The sequence below is a fragment of the Convolutriloba macropyga genome, chromosome 13, assembly GCF_964194025.1.
Source record: "Convolutriloba macropyga chromosome 13, txConMacr16.3, whole genome shotgun sequence".
NCBI lineage: Eukaryota > Metazoa > Xenacoelomorpha > Acoela > Convolutidae > Convolutriloba > Convolutriloba macropyga.
The window spans coordinates 33,355,876-33,381,072 of NC_134480.1; the positions used below are offsets into that span (position 1 = coordinate 33,355,876).

Genomic DNA, 25,197 nt, shown 5'->3' on the forward strand with positions numbered 1-25,197 from the left:
ACGGATATTGTTCATCCATTTCATACCCCCGGCCAAAAAAGAACTTTAGAGAACTATGTCCATAAAAAAACCAATTTAATTTCACAGAATGTACAAAAGAATTGATTCCGCAGAAACTGTAAAGACCAAAGGGAATTAATTTAACATCACAAAACTATGTCAAATATAATGTCACACGCATTTAGATTTGCAAGCAAGGTCATTTACAAAACGAAACTTCGTGATACCTCTTTGAGCTGATGATACTGAGCCATTCTGAAGTCATCCAAAGTGTAAGTCCTCGACGTTTCGATCTTGCACAGACCCATGTCGCTGATTCTGAAGCACAGTTCTCGTACGTTCAACAAAGCTGGTCGCAAAGCCGCATTAAGTATGAATAAGTTCTCCTCCAGAGCTTTCTTGGACTTGACAATCTTTTTGGCTCTCACGTTCTTGCGCCAGACTGAGAACGCTTTCCATTTGCGAAAGAGAGCAAAAGTTGGGATCTGAAATCAGTCAATCCCATTACCACATTTTAACAGACATACAGATTATATTATTGTAGTATAGATAAAAATACTGCATAGATACAGCACGGTATAAAGTAACCCCCTCCCCGCCCACATATTTTGGATTCAAAACTGAAACGCAATTTACCGTTTCGAATGGTTTTAAAATTTCATTAAAAAATTAACAATAAATCAAAACGATCTCACAATGACGTATATAAGACAATTTGGGGGTCTATAGATTCTAAATCAGCAAAACTGGCGGTGCTTTAATGCACAATACATCCCCAAATAAGGAGACAATCGGTAAAAGGCACCTTTGAGTTAATATTTAATAATAATAATAATAATAATAATAATAATATGTTAATGTTTCTTAGTATTTATTCAGTTTCCGCCTCCCTAAGTGCCGTTTGTCACAAAATATTATGCCATGTTATATTGTAGTGTTGTATATGGTATACTTTTTTCTTGGCGGTAAGTGTATAACTTATAGCCGTCCCAAAATGGTGGAAGGGGGGTTGGGGTGCAGAATAGATCCATGACTTACCTTGACAAGTTTCTTGTAGTATTGGTACTCCAGTTGCCATCTGGTGATCTCAGTGAAATCAGCCTCTTCGTCTCTCACTCGAGTGATGCCCTGAGGAGATATAACACTGTAGTCATCCTCGCGCAAGTTGCTGTGAGTCACCAGTCTAGAAAACAAACAACAGGCAATAATAACATACGCGGCAGATTGCTATTGATACGCACGAGCCAGACTGGGAGTAAAACCAGCGATGAAAAGACAATGAATCAAAATTGATAGTTTTAATACAAAATTATATTAAAAGTACATGTTATTTTGATTGGATTTGGTAGCCTACTCCTGCTTCTTAATGAGACGATAAAGAGTCTGGTAAAAAAATATTACGCATGAGACCTGCCATGTAAGACTAATTTAAACCGTTTGAGCAGGCATCTAAAATTGAGCTTTATGCGTTCATCCTGCTTCTATTGTTGATTTTTTTTGATGTTCGCTATGATCTCTTAAGCAGGTCAGATTTCAGTAAACACGCTTTTTAAGATATGCGACTGTAACTGGTAATGAAATTCGAAGACACAGCTTTTCGTTGTAAAATCCATTCGTTTGTTGCGTAACTATTGGCTGTTATTGGACCCCAAAAATCTGGCCGTTATCGTGCTTGACATGTTGATAGATTTCAAGAATCCTCGAAAAACGCTGTCTCGTGATGTTGATACTGCTGAGTTTCAGCTTTTACATTTTTCTTTTTAGTTTCATGTGACAGCATATGCTCTCGCTGGTGTTTCGATTGAAGCTAATTTAACTTCGTGAGAAGATCAGACGAATCGCTCCGTACCCAAGGTTCAGTTAGAGCTGTGGTTTCTGAGGGTTTGTAAAAAATTTGGTAAGATTTTAAATTAAACTTCAACAAAAGATAAGAACCCGTTTATATTTTCCCAGTTGATTTTTCTGCATACAACGATGCCGAAGTGAAAATGTCTGCGAGTAATTTTATAAATATGCGACTGATGTCGAACAAAAATCAGCGTAAGACGGCATTATTTTAAAAATTGAACAGACTTCTCGAGTAACTTTCATGGACACATTTTTATTTGTTTACAAACTCCTAGTGTGTACAGGCAAGTCACATACTATTAGTTGCTTAGCTACCATACAAACCCAAAATTTTTTTATTATTTATAACTCTTTATTTCTTCCAATCAGAAAACCTGCAGGTCCCAGAAACAAAAAATAAATAGTGTCCCCAAGATAACCCCAAATAAAGTCTACCAATTTTTTTTTAATATTGGGATCTCTTTTGCATTTTTTGCTTTACAATGAACGATTTCTATAAAAACCGTTTCGTTACTATGCGCAAGCTCAAAAAATGTCAGAAAAATTTGCAATTTTTTGTATACACCAGCAACATTTTGCAACAAATTATTTCAATTAAAAATTGAACGACCGGAATTCTAGAAGTGGTATTCTTAACTTGCTAAAGGAACCGTTTTTAAAAAAGAAGTTGGAGCGCAGTTCAATACGTTTTAGAGGTGCTAAACTATATAACAAATAACGGATAATGGAGATCATTCCTGCTAATGTAGGCAATGGTACCACAGTTGAAGTGATAAGTTTCTGCCATACATTGACAAACTCATATCTGGTGTCGAACTATGAGCTAATTAGATTCATTTCTAACCGAAAAGAACAACAATATTGAACATTTGCTGCTCTAGTATATTGAATTTGGTGTCCTTTTTGAGTATTTATTTTGTTTGCTATATTTTGAACATATTTAACGAACGTATATCAAGTCATTCGAGTCATTAATTTATTTGGGCAAATTGAAAAAGAACATAGGTCTAATATCGTTATTTGTCCACGTTGCTTGTTTAGTTATAAATATACAGCAACGAGGCTAATTCTTTCTTTCTTGAGTCAGCATTTTAGTCGTTTGCATTTGAAAGACGATGAGCTGTTTCGCCACAACCGAAGACCAAAGCTAAGGTAAGAGGTGGCAGTGAAAATTGATACAAACCAAAAGTACTCTGCACTTTACAGAGACCAGCCTTTTTCATTCCATGGCTGTATCGTGTAAGGCAAAAAAAATTGGTTCGATGATTCGGAAATTGCGTGATAACGTATCACCAAACTGACTTTTTAGAGTCCCATAAGATCCATTTTCAATGTTTAGTCATTTAAAAATTAATAAAGGTACACCATCCGGCAACGATGGATGTAGGTCGGAAAATAGGGGATGATGAGTAGCACTTAGTAGCTGATGAGTAGCTGCACTCCAAGCTGTTCCCCTCCTGAGTCATGTAAAGGAAACATCCGAAGAAACACAAATTTCCGTAATTACGTTATAAATAATTACATGCTAGACAAAACTCACTTGAGATAGTACGGACTGTAATCAATAGAGGCCGTCTTAACAGCTGGCATCATGTAGAAGAATCCAACTTTTGGATGAGCAGTAATGAAGTCGACAAGGTTGGTAGGGTCCCAAATACCTGCCTTTATGCCTTCAATTCCCTTATCCACGTGTATTGTAGTTGGAGGAACTTTTCGCATGTTATCAAGAACGGAGCCTCGTCTGGGGAGTTTAACATATCGATAGATTTCAACATCATCATCAAGCATCTGAGCTTGCAATTCCTACAAAAAAGTAAAAATCATTCAAAGAAAATAACTTTTGTAGAAAAATAGGAAGGACTCACCCTTTCTCGCTCATGCTTTTCATCTGCAGCAACATCCAAGTCCGACTTAAAATCGGAACGTTTCTTCTTCTCCGGTGGCTGATATCCACTTGCAATTAATGCATCATATGCTTTCTTTTGCTTGTATTCTGGCCGGTTTTGATGTTGAAATGATGCAAGATTAGGCTGAAAATTTAGACATTATATGACTCTATCCCCCCAGTTACAGAGCACGTGCCATTACATAGTAAATCATTGGTAGTAAAAATATGGCACGTACGTCTGGGGGGTGCAAATAATATGCACTCGCTAATCTGGGGGCACAAACGGAAAATATCCCAAATAATATGTTGCATGCTATGCAGCTCGTTGCTAGGTTTTAAAAAAAATTATAGCACGAGCGTCTTGGGTTGATACAAATCTGCCAATTAAGCTGAGGGCCGAAACAAAATAGATTTTCTTTTTCATATTCAACAGCCCTTGCAGTTGATTTGTATGCTTGTGTACATCTTGTCGTAAAAATTCAATGTCCTAAATAGGGAAGCAAATCTCTACGTGCCAATGCACATCGAATAATAACATAGAGGGCTATAATGGGAAAAATTTGATTATAACTATCACTGTTCAAAAGTTTAACTGCTAAATATATTTACCAAAGGCTCCAAACGCGGAGCTGCAGGTACAGCTCTTGTTTTGACCTGAGCTGGAGTATAAGGGCCATCAAATTTCAACGCATTAGGGTTGCTCCAAGGCTTGTCGGAGGGTAAATTAACGAGACGATCTCTTAATTTCTTCTCAAGGTCCTGTCCGTTTAGCGGAGGAAGAACTATCGAGCCATGCTGAGTATTGGATCTCCCAAAACCCCCTGTCCGGGTGTTCGAGAAAAAAGTGTTATCTCTTGACATTTACGACATCTGAAAAGAGTTCATTCTATTGCTTCAAAAACCATGGACTGCAAAGGAACTTAACTGAAAATTTTACAAGACAGTACTTGTATTATACGTTAACAAATATCAGTAAATGGCAACCTGAATGGCGCATCAATCAATATCAACCATTGGAGACATGAAAACTATGTCATTGACAAATGTAAGCAATAAAACTCAGTGATAATCGTTGCCTGATCAAAAATCTTCATTTCGCGTAGTTTTCTTGATCTCATAACAGTCATGTATCTATTCTTTTTCGGCCCCCGTGATTTATGGTGGCCGCCGTATCGGCCGACAGGGCGTTTAGCCGACAACAAAAAATAAAAAAAGGTCAATTGAGAGAAAGCCCCTCCCCTAGAAGGGTAGTCGGTCAACTCGGGGGCAGCAAGTCAACTCCTATGTTTTTTGACAGTAGTCAAAAATTGAAGCATCAGATGCAAAAGATAAAGAAAATGAAGCATCAGAGTTATAAACAAAATAGATATGGTAAATAGCAATTAAAGTATACTGTGTAGTGATTTTGAACCAAGTTTAGAAAAAATATAAAGCACTTATCACAACAGCCTCCCTTCCTCTACAATGGTTCCTACTGACGCTTCTACTGCAGGGAGCCAGCGCAAGGAGCGCGCGCCAGGGAGGCAGAGTATGGAGCTACGCAAAAGAGCGAAACTTAATTTTGTCCTTATGTACGTGATCACGTCCGAATATGAATCTTCTTTCTTATCGCTGATCCTGGAAGCCAATCTCTGTATGGCTTTTGATGCTGACGGACCAGCTCCTCCTGTACACGAGAAGATTAACGGACAGAAGGTGGCTTTCTCGACATCGATTATCCTTTGTTCGTATTTCAGCTTCTTGATGGACTCGTGATATTTGTAGGAATCCGGTATGCTTCTTGGGCAACTCTTCGCATAAGGATTAAACACTTTCACATTAAAGAACGTTCTGCTGAAGCTTGAATCGAAGACACCATTAGCTTTGATATCTAGTCGAGCGTCGTCATCAAAAGTGGTAGTTCTATTTGCGAAGGTTTCCCCTTGCAAACACTGAAGACAGGGCTCTACTTCGACACAATCGCAGACCTCATTGAGCAGGTTGGCAAAAGAGTCACGGATGTCATTGTGTCTTATGTTCGTATAGCCTTTTGGACAATGAAGAGCATGAGCTACATTACATTTTTCTCCACATGCGCATCTTGATGGCAATCTTACGGGATTCCATCCATATCTAAGAGCAATTCCATCTCTAAACTCTCCCTTGGTTAAATCAAAATGATATATTTTCAATGGAAGTGCGTTTAGCCGGCATGATGATCCCTTTTTCATTGATGAGATCTTTGATTGCCAACTTTTTCGCTCGAGCTTATTCCTGTTTTTCTTTTCTGATTTTCTGAAGGAATTTTTCCTGATGAAACTCTGCATCTATAGCGTTATGATTCTGTAACGGCTCACAAATCCTAATAGATCTTTCATATTCGTTTGCCCTGTCTTCAGGAAGAAGAATGCTTAGCCCACCCTCTTTAAGAGGAAGAGAGAAAAACTTCCGGTATCTGTCATTGTAAGAGGGGTGATTCAACATTGAAGGTATAAGAGTTTTATCAATTTTTTTGCGGCTTCCCTCATCAGCCTGTCCGCGTTTGGAGTAGTCCTAGCAATAAAAGTCAATTTGTGTTGCAATCCGTTCGTAAATCTCAAGCATGTTAGAGTAGTTCACTGACTTTTCTTTCAGAAAATCGTTACAACTTTCATCAAAACCAATAACTGAACCCAGAACTCAATGACCTTCAATAACATCAACATCTAATCCCGAAAAAAACTTTGTTCGCCTTCTGAACAAACTCAGGTTTTGTAATAAGATGACATTTGGTCACATTATAACCGAATGCACCACCATGTTCATAGAGCTTATCCAGCACGATTCGCAGTGATTCAAGGCTACCGGCCACATTACCGTCTTCTGCGTACCATTTATGAGAAAACAAAAATTGAGAAATTTAACCGACAAATTAAGAAAAATTAGCAATAAAATTTTTTTAAAGCTGTGATTGGCCAATTTAAAACACTATTTCTTAAGCGGACAAAGATACCGCAGTTTTTTCATCAACTAGTGTAACGAAGCTCTATCGTGGTCGGACCGAATTTTACCATATCTGGCCATGCCGCGCGGGCCATGGCTATGCCTCAGCGGCCCGTGGGACTTGATATGAATCTATCACAACCGAACTACTGATTTATGGACCAATTATGGACTTTTATTACCAATTACGATAAAACTGTCGGTTAAATTTCTCATTTTTCCTTGTCGGCTAAACGCCCTGTCGGCCAATTTTCCTGGCACCGTGCTTTATGCTTCAAAATATGCATTGTTATACAGCATCTTAATATATAAATACTACTTGAGGGCTTAAAGATAACAATTATTTCGCATCATAGCCACCCACCCTCTTAACAGGAAATATATAAGTCTGAAGCTCACTAAGGTGGGGACCGACACAGAGAAGATCCACAGCCAAAATCAAGTAAAAATAACAGCAGCACAAATCCAATTTTCTCGCTGGGAGTTTTGAGCAAAACGGGAACAGAGCAGAATGCCACAAAATATTATTCAAATAGTTCCCGTGCCCTAATTGGTTGATCTTAAACTCAATTTTAAAGGCAGTGTTTTCTGAAAAAAAAGTACAAAATAGCGTTCCGAAGGTGAAGGATTGCGGCCATTCAAAGCCAACTGGAGCACGACCCGAACGCATACAGTCGATAATCAAGAGAGAACTGATTGATTCGCCAATTCTTATATTTAATATACTTTAAATTAAACCAGTCCGATTATTTAGCCTATCAAATTTCAGCATTCTTCTCATTGTTTCTCATTCGGCTCTCATTTGGAGCCCGTTCGGCTTTAATATCTAGCTCCTCCTCGCTGAAGAAAACTATGACCAACAATAGAAAGTTCGACTAAAGCTCAAATATGAAGTCGACATTGACTAGCAATAGAAAAACTGACCAGTCAACAGCAGTGAAGGTTGTCAGGAACACCGAATAGCCGCGGTCGAAGAATTATTAGTTTTCAGTGAGCATTATTTGAATTATCTTCTCACAAATAAAACATGAAATAACAAATCACAAATGAAGCAAAATTGAAATAAAGGATGAGTACATATGAGCTACATATGCTTAGCAGTTTGGAAAGTAGTTTAACTATCTGGAAAGTTCAGGTCATATGTAAAAAAGGCCACTGTATAGGGATTAAATGCTGTCTCCTCTTCTCTTTAATTTAACAAAAAATGCCCCTTGGGTTGAAAGAGCAGTTGGCAGCTTCACTTGCAGGGATCCTGTGGTGGTCAAAAGGTAGATCAACTCAAAAAACAACGTTGATGTTGTTGGTTAGTTGAATGAATGTAAGTAGATGAATCACCATCACCATATGTTAACAAATCGACTGAGGGTGTTGTTCTCAGAGTGTTACGTGAGAAAAAGTTTCACGTTCATCGACACGTTAAACGTTCATCGACACTGACGAAGATATCACCAATAGTCGACGTCTCACATGGGCAGCGATGACAAACATGGGCAGCGATGACACATGGGCAGCGATGACACATGGGCCGAGAAAAGAAACAAATGTACTCCAAAGAAAATTGTACTGCCGAAAAAAGAAAAGACGGGTCTTTCCCATTATAGAAATACACCTTGCGAGAAATGAAGACCTCTATAGAAAGCTCAACATAAAACACTGGTGCGAAGTGATTGCTGAGAGAAGACTACGATTCTTCGGGCACCTAGCTAGACTACCTCCAGGTAAATCCTGGATCACTCCTCCAAACCCCGATAAAACTATAGGAGGCAATCGAATCACCAAGAGAAAGAAAATGGCTAGCAACCTTGAACCTCACAACATCAACATAGACGACTAGACCAAATGGAGACCCTTGAAGGAATTAACTATAAACTTTTGAGTAAATGAAGGTTCATTTTCGTGCTTATAAATCTTGTCATGATTTATGTTGACGATTCGGCTATTTCGAAAAATAATTCCAAGTCTTGCTTAAAAGAAGTCTTTATCATGCATTAAAAATTTTTTAGTTCAAAAATTTGAATGAATGAAGTCTAATATTTTTTTATTGAGCTCAAAACTCTCATTAAAATATAACAGGAATTCAAACAATTTTTTCGATTTGTTTTGCAATTACAAACTAGCAACAGGACAAAATGAAAAGTGAAGGTAATTTGAGAAAAAAAATTTCAGAACATTTGTGTGTATGTATATTCTGCGAAGAAACAATATCAGGTTACAATCTTGCCTCCTATCAGAATTTGGTTTTGAGTCTGGTTAGGCCTAGGTTACACACTATCGATTATTACAATAAAAGTAGCAAAAAAATTGAAGCAATGATTTTCTGTGTCTTTCTCATTATAGCCACCCATGAAATGATAGCCTATATTATGATATATTTAGTTGGTTAAGAACTAATTACATTATAAAATGTTTTGGGTCTTCTCTGTTTGTGCCCCCCAAGATTAGTGGGTGCATTTCATTTGCACCCCACAGACGCACATGCCATATTTATACATGATGATTTACTATGTAATCGCGCGTGCTCTGTAAGTGAGGGGGGGGGGGGGCTTAAAGTACTGGGGTGGGGGTTTATAATGAGAATGAACCAATTTGCCTCCTAATGTATGGATTGAAAATAGGCACAGTGCTGATGTTGACAACTACATAGGAATTTAACTTGGTGTCTAAGCTGAGCTTGAACACGTATGCCTGAAGTTTGTGCTACTAATTCTATTACTCACTGATTTTGAATTCATCCCTCAACTATTTCAGATAATTCAATTGTATATAATGTTTCCTTCAAAAAACATTTTAGATAGAACAATGTGCGAGCCTTTAACAGCGCAAGAAAGACAAGTTCTGGGCAAGCTAGATGAACAGGATCTTCAAGAAATGCTCAGGTTTGTATTAGAAAATCTATGATTTCTAACTTTTAAGCATTTCAATTTTTTGAAAATGTCAGCAAATAGTATTTGTAATTTCATACTGGGTTGCAGTTTTAAATTCTTCCACTTTTTTTCTCCAACCAAAAATTAAAAATCTATCCAATAACAAGTCTAAATTTCTTCTTAACAGAAATAAGATAAGGCCATAAAAATGATCATAACATCTGGAATTTAAATCTAACAAGTTTTCGAAAATGCGAACTTTTTGAATGGATTCTTGAAAGTTGTCTGTCAAGTACAAGATATACAAGCAGAATACTTTAGAGGTTTTAAATCATTTTGTAAACCTGCTATCTCTTGAATGAAATTGCAACTGATTCGAAGTCACAATGGCTGTTCTTCTTTTTCTATCTGTACTGTGATTTTGTACCTGTGGAAAAGGACAAGCTAGAAAATCCCCTGCTTGATTTTGACGTTTCTCAAAGTAAAATTCATTCTATATGTGAACATGTTGATACTACGAAAGCCATAGGTCCAGATGGGTGACCTCCGATACTTGTTAAAAGGTGTGCGGAAACTATCAGCAAGTCCATAGCATCAGTTCTACTAAATAAAGAAAACTGGTGCTTTTCCCGCTTGTTGTAAAAGCTCTATTGTTAGCCAAAGTTTTGAATAAGGGTCTAAAGCAAATGCAGAAAACTACATGCAAGTATCACTCTTTGCATCGTCTCAAAAGTCTTAGAGCGAACTCTATTCATTTCCCTCAAATTTGTTTTGCTACTCTTCACTGATTTTCAATTTGGATTCCGGAAACAACGCTCATGTATCATTCAACTTTTGAACATATCTTGAGAAACTTCAATTTTTTGTGAAGATGAAAAGTGAAGATGAAATTCACTTTATTTACTATTTAAATCTTTCGACAATGTTAATCACGGAGTTCTATTAGAGAAACCATCCAAAATACCTTTTTGAGGCAGAGTCTTTAAATTGCTACAATCATATTTAGCGAACAGATTGCAACGTCTGAGAGTCAACGTTACCGTTTCTGACGGATATCCAATTACCAGGGGGTCAATCCTAAGAGGTCAATCCTCATCAGCCTACTCCCTGTTCTTTATAGCAATAGCTTGCCTTACAATTCAATCAAGAGCTTCTTACACTATCAGTTGGACTTATCGTATTAAAAAAGGAGTGACCGTTGAAACTGTTGGATGCCTTCTGGAGCAAACCTCCTCGGCAACAGGCGACTGTTCAATCTGCCAAATTCCAACATTAAAGACAATCCGTCAAAAAATTCGGGTTTTTGCCCCGGGGCCCAGATGATCCCGCTGATCTGAGGCTCCTTCTACTTCTGGCGGGGGACGTAGAACGCAACCCAGGCCCTCTCGTGTGCCCAATTTGTCAGAGCAACTTTTGCAGAAAGGAATATTCAATTAGATGCGGAGATTGCAAGAAATGGCACCACAGAGAATGCCTGGGGATGTCGAAGGCTGAAATAATTAGCTGGTCCAAGTGGAGATGGCACTGTAGCTGCGCAGAGAAAGAAAAGAAGCCCGATCCTCGGATCAAGTCAGTGCGAATAAAGGCCAGCAAAAATTCCCGGTCGAAAGAAGCTTGTATCCTCCAGCTGAACATAGATGGTAGGACAGGGAAGGCAGCCAAGTGAATAAGCTCATCGGAGACACAAAAGCTGATGCCGTCATTCTCCAAGAGACCAATCTGAAGGACAAGAACGAGGCACCCTAATTGCCAGAATATGTGGTTTTGACAACGGAACGGCAAATTCAGCGAACGGGGACTGCGCAGCAAGCTCAAGGAGGCCTCGCAATACTAGTACGCAAGACATTCACTATCAAGAAAGTACTAGGAAGGCTGGAGCTGCCACAGGGAGCAGCCATGGAGTCCCTGGGGGTCCGATTAGCATGGGAGAAGAGGGAGCTGGAGATCTGAAACTTGTACCGCCCCCTGCACGCGATCACCGCGACGCCCAACTTCACCTGGATTGCTGGTTCTTGGGATGAGAAATGCAAGTCCGATCCAATGGGAGAGGAGCTGGACAACTGGATTGGGGACAAAGGCCTGACAGTACTCAACAACTCACATTCAAGAGTGTCAGCCATCGGAAGAGAAACTGCACCGGATATTGCGATGGTATATCAAAGCAAGTCCCACATCTTCTCATGGAAAACACTGGACTCATTTGGCTCAGATCACCTGCCAATCTTGATCTCTGCCCCTCTCATCAGATTCTTCTTGAAGCCCACTCGGAAAAGAAACTTCAGGAAAACGGACTGGAAGACCTTCTTGTCGGTCTGTGAAGAGAGTTTCAATGAGAGATGGCCGGAGCAGTCCCTGGAAAAAGACGTCCACCGGTTTGTGAAAATAAAACAAGTAGCCACAAAGAAGTCAACACCTTCCTGCTCGGGAAAAGTCTCTAGTTCTTGGAGGCAATTTGCGGCAGGAGTCACCCCGTGAGTAAACACGTCAGTAATTTGGAACACATTGATGGGCATGGATGGCCGTAGCCAAGTGGCGCTGCCAGGAGTCGCAATCCTGGAGGGTGAAGAGACATTAACCAGTGATTCGCAAAAGGCTGAGGCAACAGCAAGAGTCTACGCCAAAATCAGCAGGCTAAAGGTCCCTAGGGATCAAGAAAAAACGGCCTACGAAGCGGTTAGTGCCCACCTCAAAGTCCGTTCCCTTACCTGGCCTTTTGACAAAGATTTCTGGGAAGAGCACCTTGAAGGAGCTCTGAAGAAACTCAAATAGGGTGTCGCAAGTATAGACGAAGTTCACCCATCGGCTCTAAAGCATCTTCCCAGTATGGGCAAACAGACGCTTCTGGAAATCTTCAATAGGATATTCAGGGAAGGAAGAGTTCCATCTCAGTGGAAAGGTGCGTTGATAGTGCCAATTCACAAGAAGAACAAGCCAGCTGCACTCGGAAACAATGGCTGGGCACTCGAAAACAATATCATTCCCGAGTGTCAAGCAGGGTCCAACTGAACAGGAGCACTCTGGATGTTTTGGCAAGTGTGCCAGCGAGCTTTTGATGCACGGCAGCGCAAGGATAGGACGATCATAGTGGGTGTCGACTTTCGGGCTGCCTTTGACCGCGCTTGGAGAGGCGGTCTCTTCGTGATGTCGCCGTCTACAAAGCACCGCAGGGCGTGGATCTCGAACTAGAGCACGGCAAGACAAGCAATAGTGGTCTCTGTGGATCCAAAAGAACACAGGCAAAGCTCAGCTGCCTCTCTCCATGGACGGGACACAACCCGGTGATCTTGGGGGTCACGCTGGATCCTCAACTGCACCGAGCATGCAACAAAAGCAAAACAGGACCTCGCAAAAAAGACGAGCTGGAGGCCTGTACGGAGCTGGCGTTTACTTCCACTTGCTAAGCGACTCAGTGGCGGCCAAACTGGAGTCCGTGAATTACAACGCCGCAAGATGCGTAGTGGGGGCTCCCAAGGGCGCCCGGCAGCACCAACAGGACGAGAAGCAGGTCTGCCAATCCTACGCACAGTTGCAGAAGACGCACAGTTGCAGAAGGCGAAAGAGCTTTGCTCTTTCCCAAATTCAATAGTCTACACCCGGCTCATCAACTGAGCAGGCTCGAAACTCCCGTAGGACGCCCTCGATTTAAGTCCAGGGGCAAATCGGAGTTCCGACAAGACGAGATCTGTTAGCAGTCGAAGACTGAGTAGACTACCTGAAGATGTGAATGGGGCTGCTCTCCGGCACGGAATCAGAGACAACGAAATATTGGACTTTGAACTGTATATCAAGGAAGTCAATATCAACCACATCAACCGAAGAGCCACGAATGGACAAACTCTCGCCTTCAACGCTCACAGGACAAGAGACGAAGAAGTCCAGCTTCATCAGCTGAGACTAAACAGAGCACAGTGGCTGCAGGCAACGGCCCATAGATTTGGAAGATCAGATTCAAGTGTCTGCCCGCCTTTGCAGTTAAGCGACGAAGATACAGCACACTACTTTACAGCCTGTCAGGCCTGGCGAGAGGAGCGTGATGAGTGTTCCGGCCCTCAACAGGTCACCGTGGCAGTTTTACTAGAGGCACCAGAGGCAATAATTCAATTTCTTCGACGGACTGGGAAGTACTCCTTCCCCCTGCATCACTGAAGCGGGGTCTCGACAAACTCACGCGCACACACCTACTCAAAGTTAAGAAATGCTCCCATTCTGACCTTGGCAATCCCAAAAGTTGTTCTTTTTTCAGTCATTGAAATACAGAATAATACTCGGCATAGAGACCAGTTTTTGACACACCGAGATCTCAAACAGATTGATCACATCAGTGCAGCATATAGTAAAGCGATAGGAGTTTTATGCCTGCTTAAAAGGAGTTAAACCTTGCCAGTTAAATTGAATCTTTAAAATCAATTATAACCCTGGTTCTTGTCTACTGTCATTTTAGTTCTTACAGTTGCTGTCATGCTAATATCGACATTTTCAAATTCGATAAAAATATATCGAGAACCAGGGTCCAAGACATTCACTATCAAGAAAGTACTAGGAAGGCTGGAGCTGCCTCAGGGAGCAGACCTGGAGTCCCTGGGGGTCCGATTAGCATGGGAGAAGGGTGGGCTTGAGATCTGAAACTTGTACCGCCCCCTGCACGCGATCACCGCGACGCCCAACTTCACCTGGATTGCTGGCCACATAGCAAAGACATCTTAATCTGTTCGGACGCAAATTGTCAGGGTTCTTGGGATGACAAATGCAAGTCCGATCCAATGGGAGAGGAGCTGGACAACTGGATTGGGGACAAAGGCCTGACAGTACTCAACAACTCACGGTCAAGAGTGTCAGCCATCGGAATATTGCGATGGCATATTCCGATGGCTGACAAAACTGCACCGGATATTGCGATTGTATATCAAAGCAAGTCCCACATCTTCTCATGGAAAACACTGGACTCATTTGGCTCAGATCACCTGACAATCTTGATCTCTGCCCCTCTCATCAGATTCTTCTTGAAGCCCACTCGGAAAAGAAACTTCAGGACAACGGACTGGAAGACCTTCATGTCGGTCTGTGAAGAGAGTTTCAATGAGAGATGGCCGGAGCAGTCCCTGGAAAAAGACGTCCACCGGTTTGTGAAAATAAAACAAGTAGCCACAAAGAAGTCAACACCTTCCTGCTCGGGAAAAGTCTCTAAGCCCTGGTGGAGCTCCAAATGCAGACAGGTCAAAAGAAATTTCAACAGATGTCAAAAAGAGCTGAGACAAGACCGCAACAATCTTATTCTGTTGCATAAGTACCAGGACGCCCGCCGCATTTGGAATGAAACAATCAAAGCCGAAAAGAGGGATTCTTGGAGGCAATTTGCGGCAGAAATCACCCCGTGAGTAAACACGTCAGTAATTTGGAACACATTGAGGGGCATGGATGGCCGTAGCCAAATGGCACTGCCAGGAGTCGCAATCCTGGAGTGTGAAAAGACATTAACCAGTGATTCGCAAAAGGCTGAGGCAACAGCAAGAGTCTGCGCCAAAATCAGCAGGCTAAAGGTCCCTAGGGATCAAGAAAAAACGGCCTACGAAGCGGTTAGCGCCCACCTGAAAGTCCGTTCCCTTACCTGGCCTTTTGACGAAGATTTCTGGGAAGAGCACCTTGAAGGAGCTCTGAAGAAACTCAAATAGGGTGTCGCAGGTATAGACGAAGTCCACCCATCGGCTCTAAAGCATCTTCCCAGTATGGGCAAACAGACGCTTCTGAAAATCTTCAACAGGATATTCAGGGAAGGAAGAGTTCCATCTCAGTGAAAACGTGCGTTGATAGTGCCAATTCGCAAGAAGAACAAGCCAGCTGCACTCGGAAACAAGGGCTGGGCACTCGAAAACAATATCATTCCCGAGTGTCAAGCAGGGTCCAACTGAACAGGAGCACTCTGGTTGTTTTGGCAATGGTTCCAGCGGGCTTTTGATGCACGGCAGCGCAAGGATAGGACGATCATAGTGGGTGTCGACTTTTGGGCTGCCTTTGACCGCGCTTGGAGAGGCGGTCTCTTCGTGATGTCGCCGACTACAAAGCACCGCAGGGCATGGATCTCGAACTAGAGCATGGCAAGACAAGCAATAGTGGTCTCTGTGGATCCAAAAGACAGCAGATAAAGCTCAGCTGCCTCTCTCCATGGCCGGGACACAACCCGGTGATCTTGGGGGTCACGCTGGATCCGCAACTCAACTGCACCGAGCATGCTACAAAAGCAAAACAGAAGCTCGCGAAAAAAACGAGCTGGAGGCCTGTACGGAGCTGGCGTTTACTTCCACTTCCTAAGCGACTCAGTGGCGGCCAAACTGGAGTCCGTGAATTACAACGCTGCAAGATGCGTGGTGGGGGCTCCCAAGGGCGCCCGGCAGCACCAACAAGACGAGAAGCAGGTCTGCCAAACCTACGCACAGTTGCAGAAGACGCACAGTTGCAGAAGGCGAAAGAGCTTTGCTCTTTCACAAATTCAATAGTCTACACCCGGCTCATCAACTGAGCAGGCTCGCATCTCCCGTAGGACGCCCTCGATCTAAGTCCAGGGGCAAATCGGAGTTCCGACAAGACGAGATCTGTTAGCAGTCGAAGACTGAGTAGACCACCTGAAGATGTGAATGGGGCCGCTCTCCGGCACGGAATCAACGGAATCAGAGACAACGAAACATTGGACTTTGAACTGTATAACCAGGAAGTCAATATCAACCACATCAACCGAAGAGCCACGAATCGACAAACTCTCGCCTTCAACGCTCAAGAGACGAAGAAGTCGAGCTTCATCAGCTGAGACTAAACAGAGCACAGTGGCTGCAGGCAACGGCCCATAGATTTGGAAGGTCAGATGCAAGTGTCTGCTAGCCTTGCCAGTTAAACAACGAAGATACAGAACACTTCTTCACAGCCTGTCGGGCCTGGCGAGAGGAGCATGATGAGTGTTCCGGCCCTCAACAGGTCACCGTGGCAGTATTACTAGAGTCACCAGAGGCAATAATTCAATTTCTTCGACGGACTGGGAAGTACTCCTTACCCCTGCATCACTGAAGCGGGGTCTCCACACACTCACGCGCACACACCTACTCAACGTTAGGAAATGCTCCCATTCTGACCTTGGCAATCCCAAAAGTCGTTCTTCTTTTCAGTCATTGAAATACAGACTCATGCTCGGCATGAAGATTAGTTTTTTTGACATACCGAGATCTCAAACAGATTGATCACATCATTGCAGCATGTAGTAAAGCGATAGGAGTTTTATGCCTGCTTAAAAGGAGTTAAATCTTGCCAGTTAAATTGAATCTTTAAAATCAATTAAAACCCTGGTTCTTATCTACTGTCATTTTGGTTTTTACAGTTTCTGTCATGCTAATATCGACATTTTCAAAATCGATAAAAATATATCGAGAACCATGTTCTGTTCGGACCAAATAAGTACTTAAAAACAGCTGCTGTTTAGAGCTGAAATTCATCCCTTGTCTTTATGCACGCACTTAACAAGATTTGCTCTCTTTATCCAAATGTATGACTGCATGTTTTGATTTAGATTTTAATCCATACCTTAGTTTGAGGAATTGCTTTCGTGACATCCAATCTTCACATGACGTTGGATTTGATCATCGCTTACCCCGAAAACACTAACGCGAGCAGAGGTTTTTCTTCTGTATCGGTGCCCTTATGAACAGGCTGCCTACAACTGTCAACGTCAAGAGCCCTACTGGCCTGAAACAACGACTACTTCGTGTTCTTTGCGCCCTCTGCAGCGAAAACTTTCAATGAACTTGTCAGTGCGACTCGCAGATTGTAGATAACCATTCTTCAACAACACAAAGAGCGACTATCCCCTTGGAAAATAAAGAAATCTGAGCAAATCTCAACTAATACTTCTACTACTATCACTAGTACTATTCCCTTGTCCTGTACCTGCACAACTTACTAATTGACATGCAAATAAACAATTAAAAATACTCAATGCTCAGGCAGTCATACATACTCAAAAATAAAGAACGTCTTAAATTAAGGTTTTTAGTGATCGCACCCAGTATGTAAAAATCCGTTTTTTTTGCTCCGGAAAACAACGAAATTTCAACGTTTTTTCCCATTGGTTCATCTTTGGGCAGCTGTACTCCCTCTGAAGAGTTTAACTTAAAAGTCTCAAATTCTCTGGCGCTAACGAAAGCGCCTGATACATCGAAATTATTGCAAAAATGACCAAATTAGCTGAAATGTCTCCAATTGCATTTTATTATCCAATGCTTGAAATCAATAATGGTGTCAGCTTGGCGTCGAAACAAGAAATAATTTAATGCTTTTTAAAGAAAAATCGCTTATGTGGAGTGAAAATTGTTGACACAGAACTAACCATGCTATCGTTGCTCTGTTTTGAGCTTGTTTGTCAAATCAAATGCATACAAGCTATGTGATGCCAATCTTAGCCTTTCTAGTAAAAGTTGGCACCCATGAACAGCTGAAGCACGAAAGCTAGCGCGTGTACTGAAAAATGCCTGCAAACAGTTTTTTACGTAACCGCTTTCCTATAAGGATATTCTAATCAAAGTTCTTTTATCTTCTTACTATGTCGCCTTATAATGGGCTATTATAATTTCACCTCACGAATGAAAAGCATGACTCAGCTTTGCCTTGTCTTATTGAAATTAGTTATGAAAGGACAATCGGAGAACGAGAACACGATTAAAACTGAACAGCGCGAAGGAGACAGTTTGACACTGCAAAAAACTTTGAAGAACAACAGGAATTTCTACTATGAATTGAGCGAATGAAGTAAATTGCTGAGAAAATATACAAACAGACTTTCATCAAAATCAGTCTGGTCGCAATTGTACTGGTATTTTATCTAGTTTTTCCCGAATGTCAACCATGTTCGTTGAGGATACAATTTAAGTGCCGTAGCTGCTTTGCTTTTGGACATGTATTGAAAACTTGATATTTTATAGAGGAAGCACCGCCAACGGAAAAATACGTTTGCTTTGACGGAGGAAATGCCATGTCATCTCAAATTCAATTACAAGTCCATGTTTTACAATCAAATATAAATTAAAAAGGGTTACGCAGACTTCGGTAAGCATCAGAGCATATATCGGTGTTTGATCAGTGATGTCTGGTTGGGTTGTGTTCAACTCGGCTTTGCCGTTGCAGCAACCCTCCGCCCAGAAAATGGGTTTTTCATATTACTCTGGCGAGTTTGATGTATTCTCATAGATAAAAATAAGCAAAAACGTAATTAGGAAGATATTCTTTCGAAAAGTGCTATTAGTTGAGACTTCAAATAACAAAATAAAATATTTAAACTGCTTGTATTTACATATTTATCTTATAAACGGTTAAGAATGCAACGTAGTTTTTAAAATTCAATCTGTTCATATCGTGTTTTTTTCTAAGATCTATTCTCCAAAGCTCTGTCTCTCTGACGTCTGTTTTTGAACCAGTTTGAAACTTGTGTCACTGATAAATCTGTATTTTCGGCCAGATCCCGTTTTTCACGTGGCGTAGGGTACGGGTTATGTTGATAATACTCTCTCAACATATTTCGCGACTTTTCCTTGAAACAATAGGAAGTTTCTTCGCCATCCCAAATTGTTCTCGGCAGAGGAAATTTCCTTCGGATTCTGTATTTTCCGACAGCGCCCAACGACTTGTTTCGGCTATTTTCAGCTTCGGCGTAATGGGCGTTTAGCCATAACTGTTGCAATGAATGGTGATGTTGAATCGTAAAATTTGAACTCTGAATTATTCTGTAAACTTCTTTAAACTGTTGGTCGTGGTAGGCTAAATGAGCTTTCGCCCTAAGGACGCTTTCGTTCTGTTGGTATATTTCCATCGTTGGAATATTCCACATAAATTTTTCCAGTTTTTTCATCTCGTTTGAAATTTCCATAACCTGGCAGATACAAGCTGTTTGTTCGGGATTGAAGGGAAAAGATTGCATGTCCGCCATTTGGAAATAAATCGGCTGAGAGAAATTTAAACAAATTTATAGCAGCTGTTAAATGAAAGAAAAATTTCGAGCGAGCAAGTTTTCAAAGAACGGTCAATAATGATAATGACAAATTGTGTTTTTTTAAAAGAGAAAAAGTAGTTTTTCTAATGTTAATTGGAAATGTACAAGCTCATTAATGCGAGATAGGTGTTCTTAATTCGAACGGCTATAATTGCGATTAATATATTATATTTTAAAAGTTTTCTGATCGACTGTTGTGAACTATTTTTTTAAATAAACTTATTTCGTAATCCCATAATTCTCGAAGATAAAATCTTGATTTTTACTCCTGTCAAAATGATGGAATTTGAAGGCGAATGATAAACAAACTTGATAGATCTGCTTTTAAATAAAGATGATCGCTTTAATCTTCAACCCAAAATTGATTCAATGCTGCGTTCTGATTGGTTGGCAGCGCATATGCTGCCCAGAATTCTATTGGACAGTTGCTAGCTATTTTGCTGCTTTCCATGTCGTTGTTCAGTTAAAGAAAAGCAAGGGAAAAGGGGGAAGGGTAGGAGAAAAGCTGATATGATTCCGTTATCTTGTTCCTGTTCTTTTCACGCTTTTTAACAAGGGTGTAAACTTCTCTCACGCTCGCAGTCCGATGTTCTTGATAATTTTAGGATATACAATGTGTTGAAAGTCTAAAAGTTTTATGTACTAGAAATCATTTGACTATTGAAAGTTTAAAATTAATTGGAAAAGATTTGAATGAAGGGAAAAGGAATAAGTTAAAAAAAGCTTTGCTGTTCTGAGATCTTGGGACTATTTGTATGTTTTCACATTTTATCTGTGTCAAGAGTGTTAACCTTGTCTTTTGAGGTTTCATTTAATTGCGCCGATCCATGTTGGGACTATATGTTCAATTGGTTCTGTGTCCGATTGGTAAAGAATTGATATTTTCGTCAATATTAGCGAGCTCTTCAAGCGCAGGTTTCTTCAAGCGAAACGTTTTAAAATTTTTGCTTTTTCACGAATAGCTATCGGGGCTTACTCGGAGATATACGAGGTCTTTTTAGATTTTTTTATGTTACTTTTTAATTTTATTTTGGCAAAAGCTTGTCACCTTTTCTCATTTGCAAAGTAAAATAGTTCAATTTATTTTTGTGTAGTTTTTAAAACGCTCTAAATAGTAAAAAAAAAAACGGTCTATTTGGCTCCTTTTGCCCAGTTTTAGTTGTTCCAAGCAATAGTTTGGCTGAGAAATAATGAAAAATTTAAGTCATATCGTTGCTTTTTATGATTTAATTGTCAAAGAAGTTGTTCTCTCCAGGATTTGCATTGGCTATTGTAATAATAATTGTGTTTTCTGTGTAATCACAGCGGATCAGCATTAGGCCTACAATAGCCTGTTCTCAGCTGCCCCTTTTCTTATTATTGTTCCCCACATTTGAGACTGAATATTTTCATGAGCTGCATTGCTCTTTTTTGGTGATTTTTGCCACTTTTTTCGTGTCTTAAATTTTCACGTGGTACCATCATTGCAGCCAAAATTGGTCAGGATATGGTCAAACTGAAGCTTTTGTTTGGTAAGAGCTCATCCTCACGGAGAAGCTTCACGGAGGCAGGGGAGTGAACTCTCAATCAGTGGCGTATGAATCACACACCTTACCTTTCGGCTATCACGCCACAGCTATCTTGCTTTCTTTTCGAAGGGTGTGCTGATAAGTTGGATGCCCGCAGTTTCAAGGCGTGAAATTTTTATTTTTTTTGCGAAGAAAGACCAAAATCAGAGTTTTACTTTTCAAAAGTTTTGTAGGAACGACTTGGTTTCTCTGTTTTTTGTCACTTTTGATAGTATTTTTTTGATAAAGCTTTTTGCACTAGTACATTTTTTTCTCACGGCGCATGTTTTCAAATGTTTGAAGCTATCATTTGGAAGTTAATAGTTCTTATTAATATAAAAATAAATTTACTAATAAATTATGACTGATTTTTACATCGTTTAGAAAATTCTAATAATTTGATCATTTGTTTCCAACTCGAAGCTTTGAAAGATACTATCGGCTTTCCAATTACGAATAGATTGATCTCTTCAAAGATTTTTGTGTTTATTGATAAAGGTCTTTATGTGAGTAAATTTTTGAGTTTGGCCAGTTTTTCTGGTTCTCTTAATCATTTCCAGTGTTAATGGTTTTTAATTAAAACTGGCATATGGTGTTAAATTATAGTTAATTTTTTTTGCAGAATTTGCGATTTGTAATTATCTGTTTTATTGACTTGGATCACTTCTATTTAAAATCGAAAACATTAACTTCTGACGGCGTCTCTATCTCTCTCTCTCTCTCTCTCTCTCTCTCTCTCTCTCTCTGTCTCTGTGTCTGTTACTCTGTCGCTTCATGTGACAGCTTTTGTTCACTTATTTGGCAAATTTTTTTGGCAGTCGGTTTATTTTAAAAATATTTGACTTTTATGTGAGGAGGTGTCCTTACATAGTTAACGTCTGCATCAAATGTTGTGTTCACCACTTGATCCATGAGCTCAAAACAGCAATTTTTGTTCAGAATTGAAGTTATTGCTCTCTCTCTCTCTATCTCTCTCTCTCTCTCTCTTTCTCTCAACAAATGGATTCGCGTGCAGGATGCTGTTTCTTTGTACTTTTCAACGTTTTTGGGTCAACGAGTGGATAAGATTTTGATCCTAAATGGCTTATCACTCCCGAAAATTTGACATACAAATTTCAGAATTGAAATTAAAAATTAAGATCCGAACTCTGATGGACATCTAAGTGCCCCTGGCTTAAAAGTTTGAGATAGTTCTTTTGTTCTTTGTAATATTTTTTTTTGTTCAAATGAAAAGTTGCACACCATCTTTTAACTTATTGTTTTTTAGAATAATGTGCGGTCACTTATCATGATTTTTTGAACTTTTGCAACCCTAAAAGTGGACAGAGTGGTCAACTGTGCCTGTTCAGCCCACAAAAAACCGGCTATTTTTGATAATTTTCCTATTTTTCCCTTATTTTTGCCATTCTGTTAGCATTATTGTTATGTTTCGGGCATCTTTATCTTATTTTTCTGCTGTAGATTTATTTAGGCTATTAGTATTTGTGGCATTCGAAAAAGAAAATATTAGCCACAATTTTCTGAGTCTTCTTTCTAAGCTAAAAATGTATGATTTGTTGCAAATGCGAATCCAATTTTATTCGGTCTAAGACTTTTTAGCGCAACCTCAGCGCAATTTTTTTTCCTCTTTTTATCGTTATTAATAGCCGCCCTCATCTTCTCAGCCGGCTATTATAGCGCTCCTATTTTTACAATTCAAGGAATTTGAATTGTATTGGGGCGCTGTCTTTTTTTTTAAGATCTGTTCACACATTTTCATGATTTTTGAAGTCAAATTGGAGTAGTGATTTTGGTCACGCCGAAACAGGAAACGGAGCGAAAAAGCGAGTGGTTTTGCTGCGTGAATTTTTTTCGCTCTAATTTTAAAGTAGAGTGAGAAGACGGTGTTTGAACAAAAATTCGGTTTCTCAGTAGTGGTTTTTTGTTCACATGCGGCAATTTCACTCTGATTTTTACTGTTTTTTCGATTTTTTGGATAGGATTTTTTCTAAATGGTTTTCCCAATCAATTCACAGCTCATTCTAGACCTAGTTTTTTGTTTGAATTAAATTTTCATTTCTCGCTAGTGGTTTTTTGTTCACATGCGGCATTTTGACATTGATTTTCTGTTTATTTCTTATTTTTTTGTTCTGATTTTTTTAAAAATGGTTTTCTCAATTCTTTCATAGTCCATTCTAGGTCTAGTTTTTCTGTTTAGTCAATGAAAATTCTTTGAATTGTACGTCAGGACTTGTCCTGCTATGTTTTTTTTACTTCGTCGAATAAAAAATGTTTCGCTTTACCTCATTTTGCCGCTTTTTCAACATTTTGCGTGAAATATTTTTGACTTCTCTAGGCTAGTTTCTCTCTTCTCTCATTCTGCTAAAAGTGATTTTGAACATCAGTTGCTCAGCAAAGCCATTAACCCATAAAGCCCAATTTTAGATGCCCGCTATTTGAACGTCGTTCCTATAAGTCTTAGTTACCATCTCTAATGCTTATTGGTATTGATAGTAGCCCCTGTTCAACTACGAAATGCCATCAAAATAAATCGGACTTAAAAAATGTTTTTGTACAAAAATCTTTTTTTTTCAATATCTTCTATTCTTTCAATCCCAATCATGCTTATTGGAATCAACGGCGGCTATTTTCCGGCAATCTGCCGGGTATGTTTTGTTTTGTAATGGGCATTTTATAATTTTACTTCTATGAACATCTATCATTATACCCTATAGGTTAGTTTATTTGATAAATGACTCAGTTTTTAGACAGTTTTAGCTGTCTTACATATTGTTTTATACATTTTCGATCAATTTTGTTAAAATTTTTGTTCGCAGGGGAAATCTGATCTGATAGTCCTTTCTACTATTTTGTGTAGATGGCTTGAACTTAATCGAACGTTTTGATTGTTTTTATAAGTTCAACATTGGGTATAGTCGCAACAGTAAATATTCAAATCCGATGCCTGAGAAATCTTCTTAATTGAAATATTTTCATTTTTATAATTATTTATTGTATTTATTTGTTCTTTTGTGACCGGATGTGGGCGCCTCGATGGTTGCAAATTCCCTTTTGTTCCCACTTCCACCAATTTTGGGACACTATACACCCCAGTCTTTTTCCTTGTTCAAATTTGAACAATGTAACACTTTAATAATTTTTAAAATCTATTGCGACTGTTAAATGTTAGGTACCTAATAAATGACTTCGTATAATATTATTAAATTTGGGTAAAATACTTCATAAATATATCCAATGCTACTATTACACAATTGAAATTATTTTTTACTAGTTCAATAGTCATCCACAATTGATTAGAAAGTGAGCTTATTTCTAGATATTGCGTTGATTGTCAAATTTTTTCTATTCTGTTCTAGAATTTGATTGAAAAAACAATATTTTCCGAAAGTGTTTGAATGAATCTATAGCTTATTATTATCCTTATAAAATCAGCTTTAAAATCAGCAGCTATGCTTTGTTGTTAGAGCTCTATAATTTTTGACTTTGAAAAATTGTAAATTGTTAAAATTAATTGTAACTTAAGAATCGCTTTTGTGCTTTTCAGTGTTTATTTCGGTCGGAAGTTTATTGTGTAAATATTTCTCTTGCGTATATAATATATAATAGAACTACTGAAAGATGTTTTGTTCATGGTTGTTTTTGGAAGAAGTGGGGGTGGGTAAAAAGGGGAGGGGGTAAATGGGAGAATGGGAGGTTAGGTGTGGAAACATTATCCCATTTCCCGTTAAAAGTCAGGAGAATTCCGAGGCATTGAAAAGATAACTTTCCTTATTTTAGTGACAGGCTATTAATGCATGTAAACACGCTCATCTATCTAATTTCACACATCATTAACCCCCACTCTTATTTCAACAAGACCATTGATTTCACTTAATTTTCTCATGTTCCTCTAAATGCCCATTGGGTAATTTTTCCACCCTGTTTAGCCCAAATTATAGGTTATGACAATTTCACAATGGCACGACATTTGAAATTTTATTGTAATTGAATTTGATGCAATTTTGGAATACTGTTTGTTTAAAATTTTTGTAATTTGTGAAAACGAATCCAGACTATATTCAGGGACCT

At 39.5% G+C, this 25,197-nt stretch overlaps 4 protein-coding genes across 10 annotated transcripts in view; 2 read left to right on the forward strand and 2 right to left on the reverse strand.

The window, feature by feature from the left end:
* LOC142351793 (dynein axonemal heavy chain 6-like) overlaps positions 1–4,632 on the reverse strand; it is a 199,474-nt gene extending 194,842 nt beyond the window's left edge. For all 7 annotated transcript variants that reach the window (XM_075403973.1, XM_075403970.1, XM_075403972.1 and 4 more), the window contains exons 1-5: positions 4,346–4,632; positions 3,714–3,878; positions 3,389–3,651; positions 1,039–1,183; positions 228–485 (exon numbers count right to left, since the gene is read on the reverse strand). In XM_075403973.1, the coding sequence (XP_075260088.1) occupies positions 228–485; positions 1,039–1,183; positions 3,389–3,651; positions 3,714–3,878; positions 4,346–4,597 (1,083 nt within the window). In that variant the 5' untranslated portion in view covers positions 4,598–4,632. The remainder of the gene's footprint in view (positions 1–227; positions 486–1,038; positions 1,184–3,388; positions 3,652–3,713; positions 3,879–4,345) is intronic.
* The window catches only part of LOC142351794 (uncharacterized), a 338,941-nt gene that overhangs the window by 147,524 nt on the left and 166,220 nt on the right, over positions 1–25,197 (forward strand). The window lies entirely within an intron of this gene.
* Positions 1–25,197, forward strand: part of LOC142351795 (uncharacterized) — a 192,012-nt gene that overhangs the window by 147,523 nt on the left and 19,292 nt on the right. Inside the window, exon 2 of the mRNA XM_075403975.1 lies at positions 9,486–9,573. Within this exon, the coding sequence (XP_075260090.1) occupies positions 9,497–9,573 (77 nt within the window). The 5' untranslated portion in view covers positions 9,486–9,496. The remainder of the gene's footprint in view (positions 1–9,485; positions 9,574–25,197) is intronic.
* Positions 18,817–19,875, reverse strand: LOC142351785 (homeobox protein six1-like). The gene has a single exon (XM_075403953.1). The coding sequence runs from the start codon at positions 19,517–19,519 to the stop codon at positions 18,959–18,961; it is 561 nt and encodes a 186-aa protein (XP_075260068.1). The 5' UTR covers positions 19,520–19,875; the 3' UTR covers positions 18,817–18,958.

Excerpts from the sequence above, each read along its gene's own strand:
- LOC142351785 (XM_075403953.1), bottom strand. The coding sequence starts at position 19,519 with ATGGCGGACATGCAATCTTTTCCCTTCAATCCCGAACAAACAGCTTGT.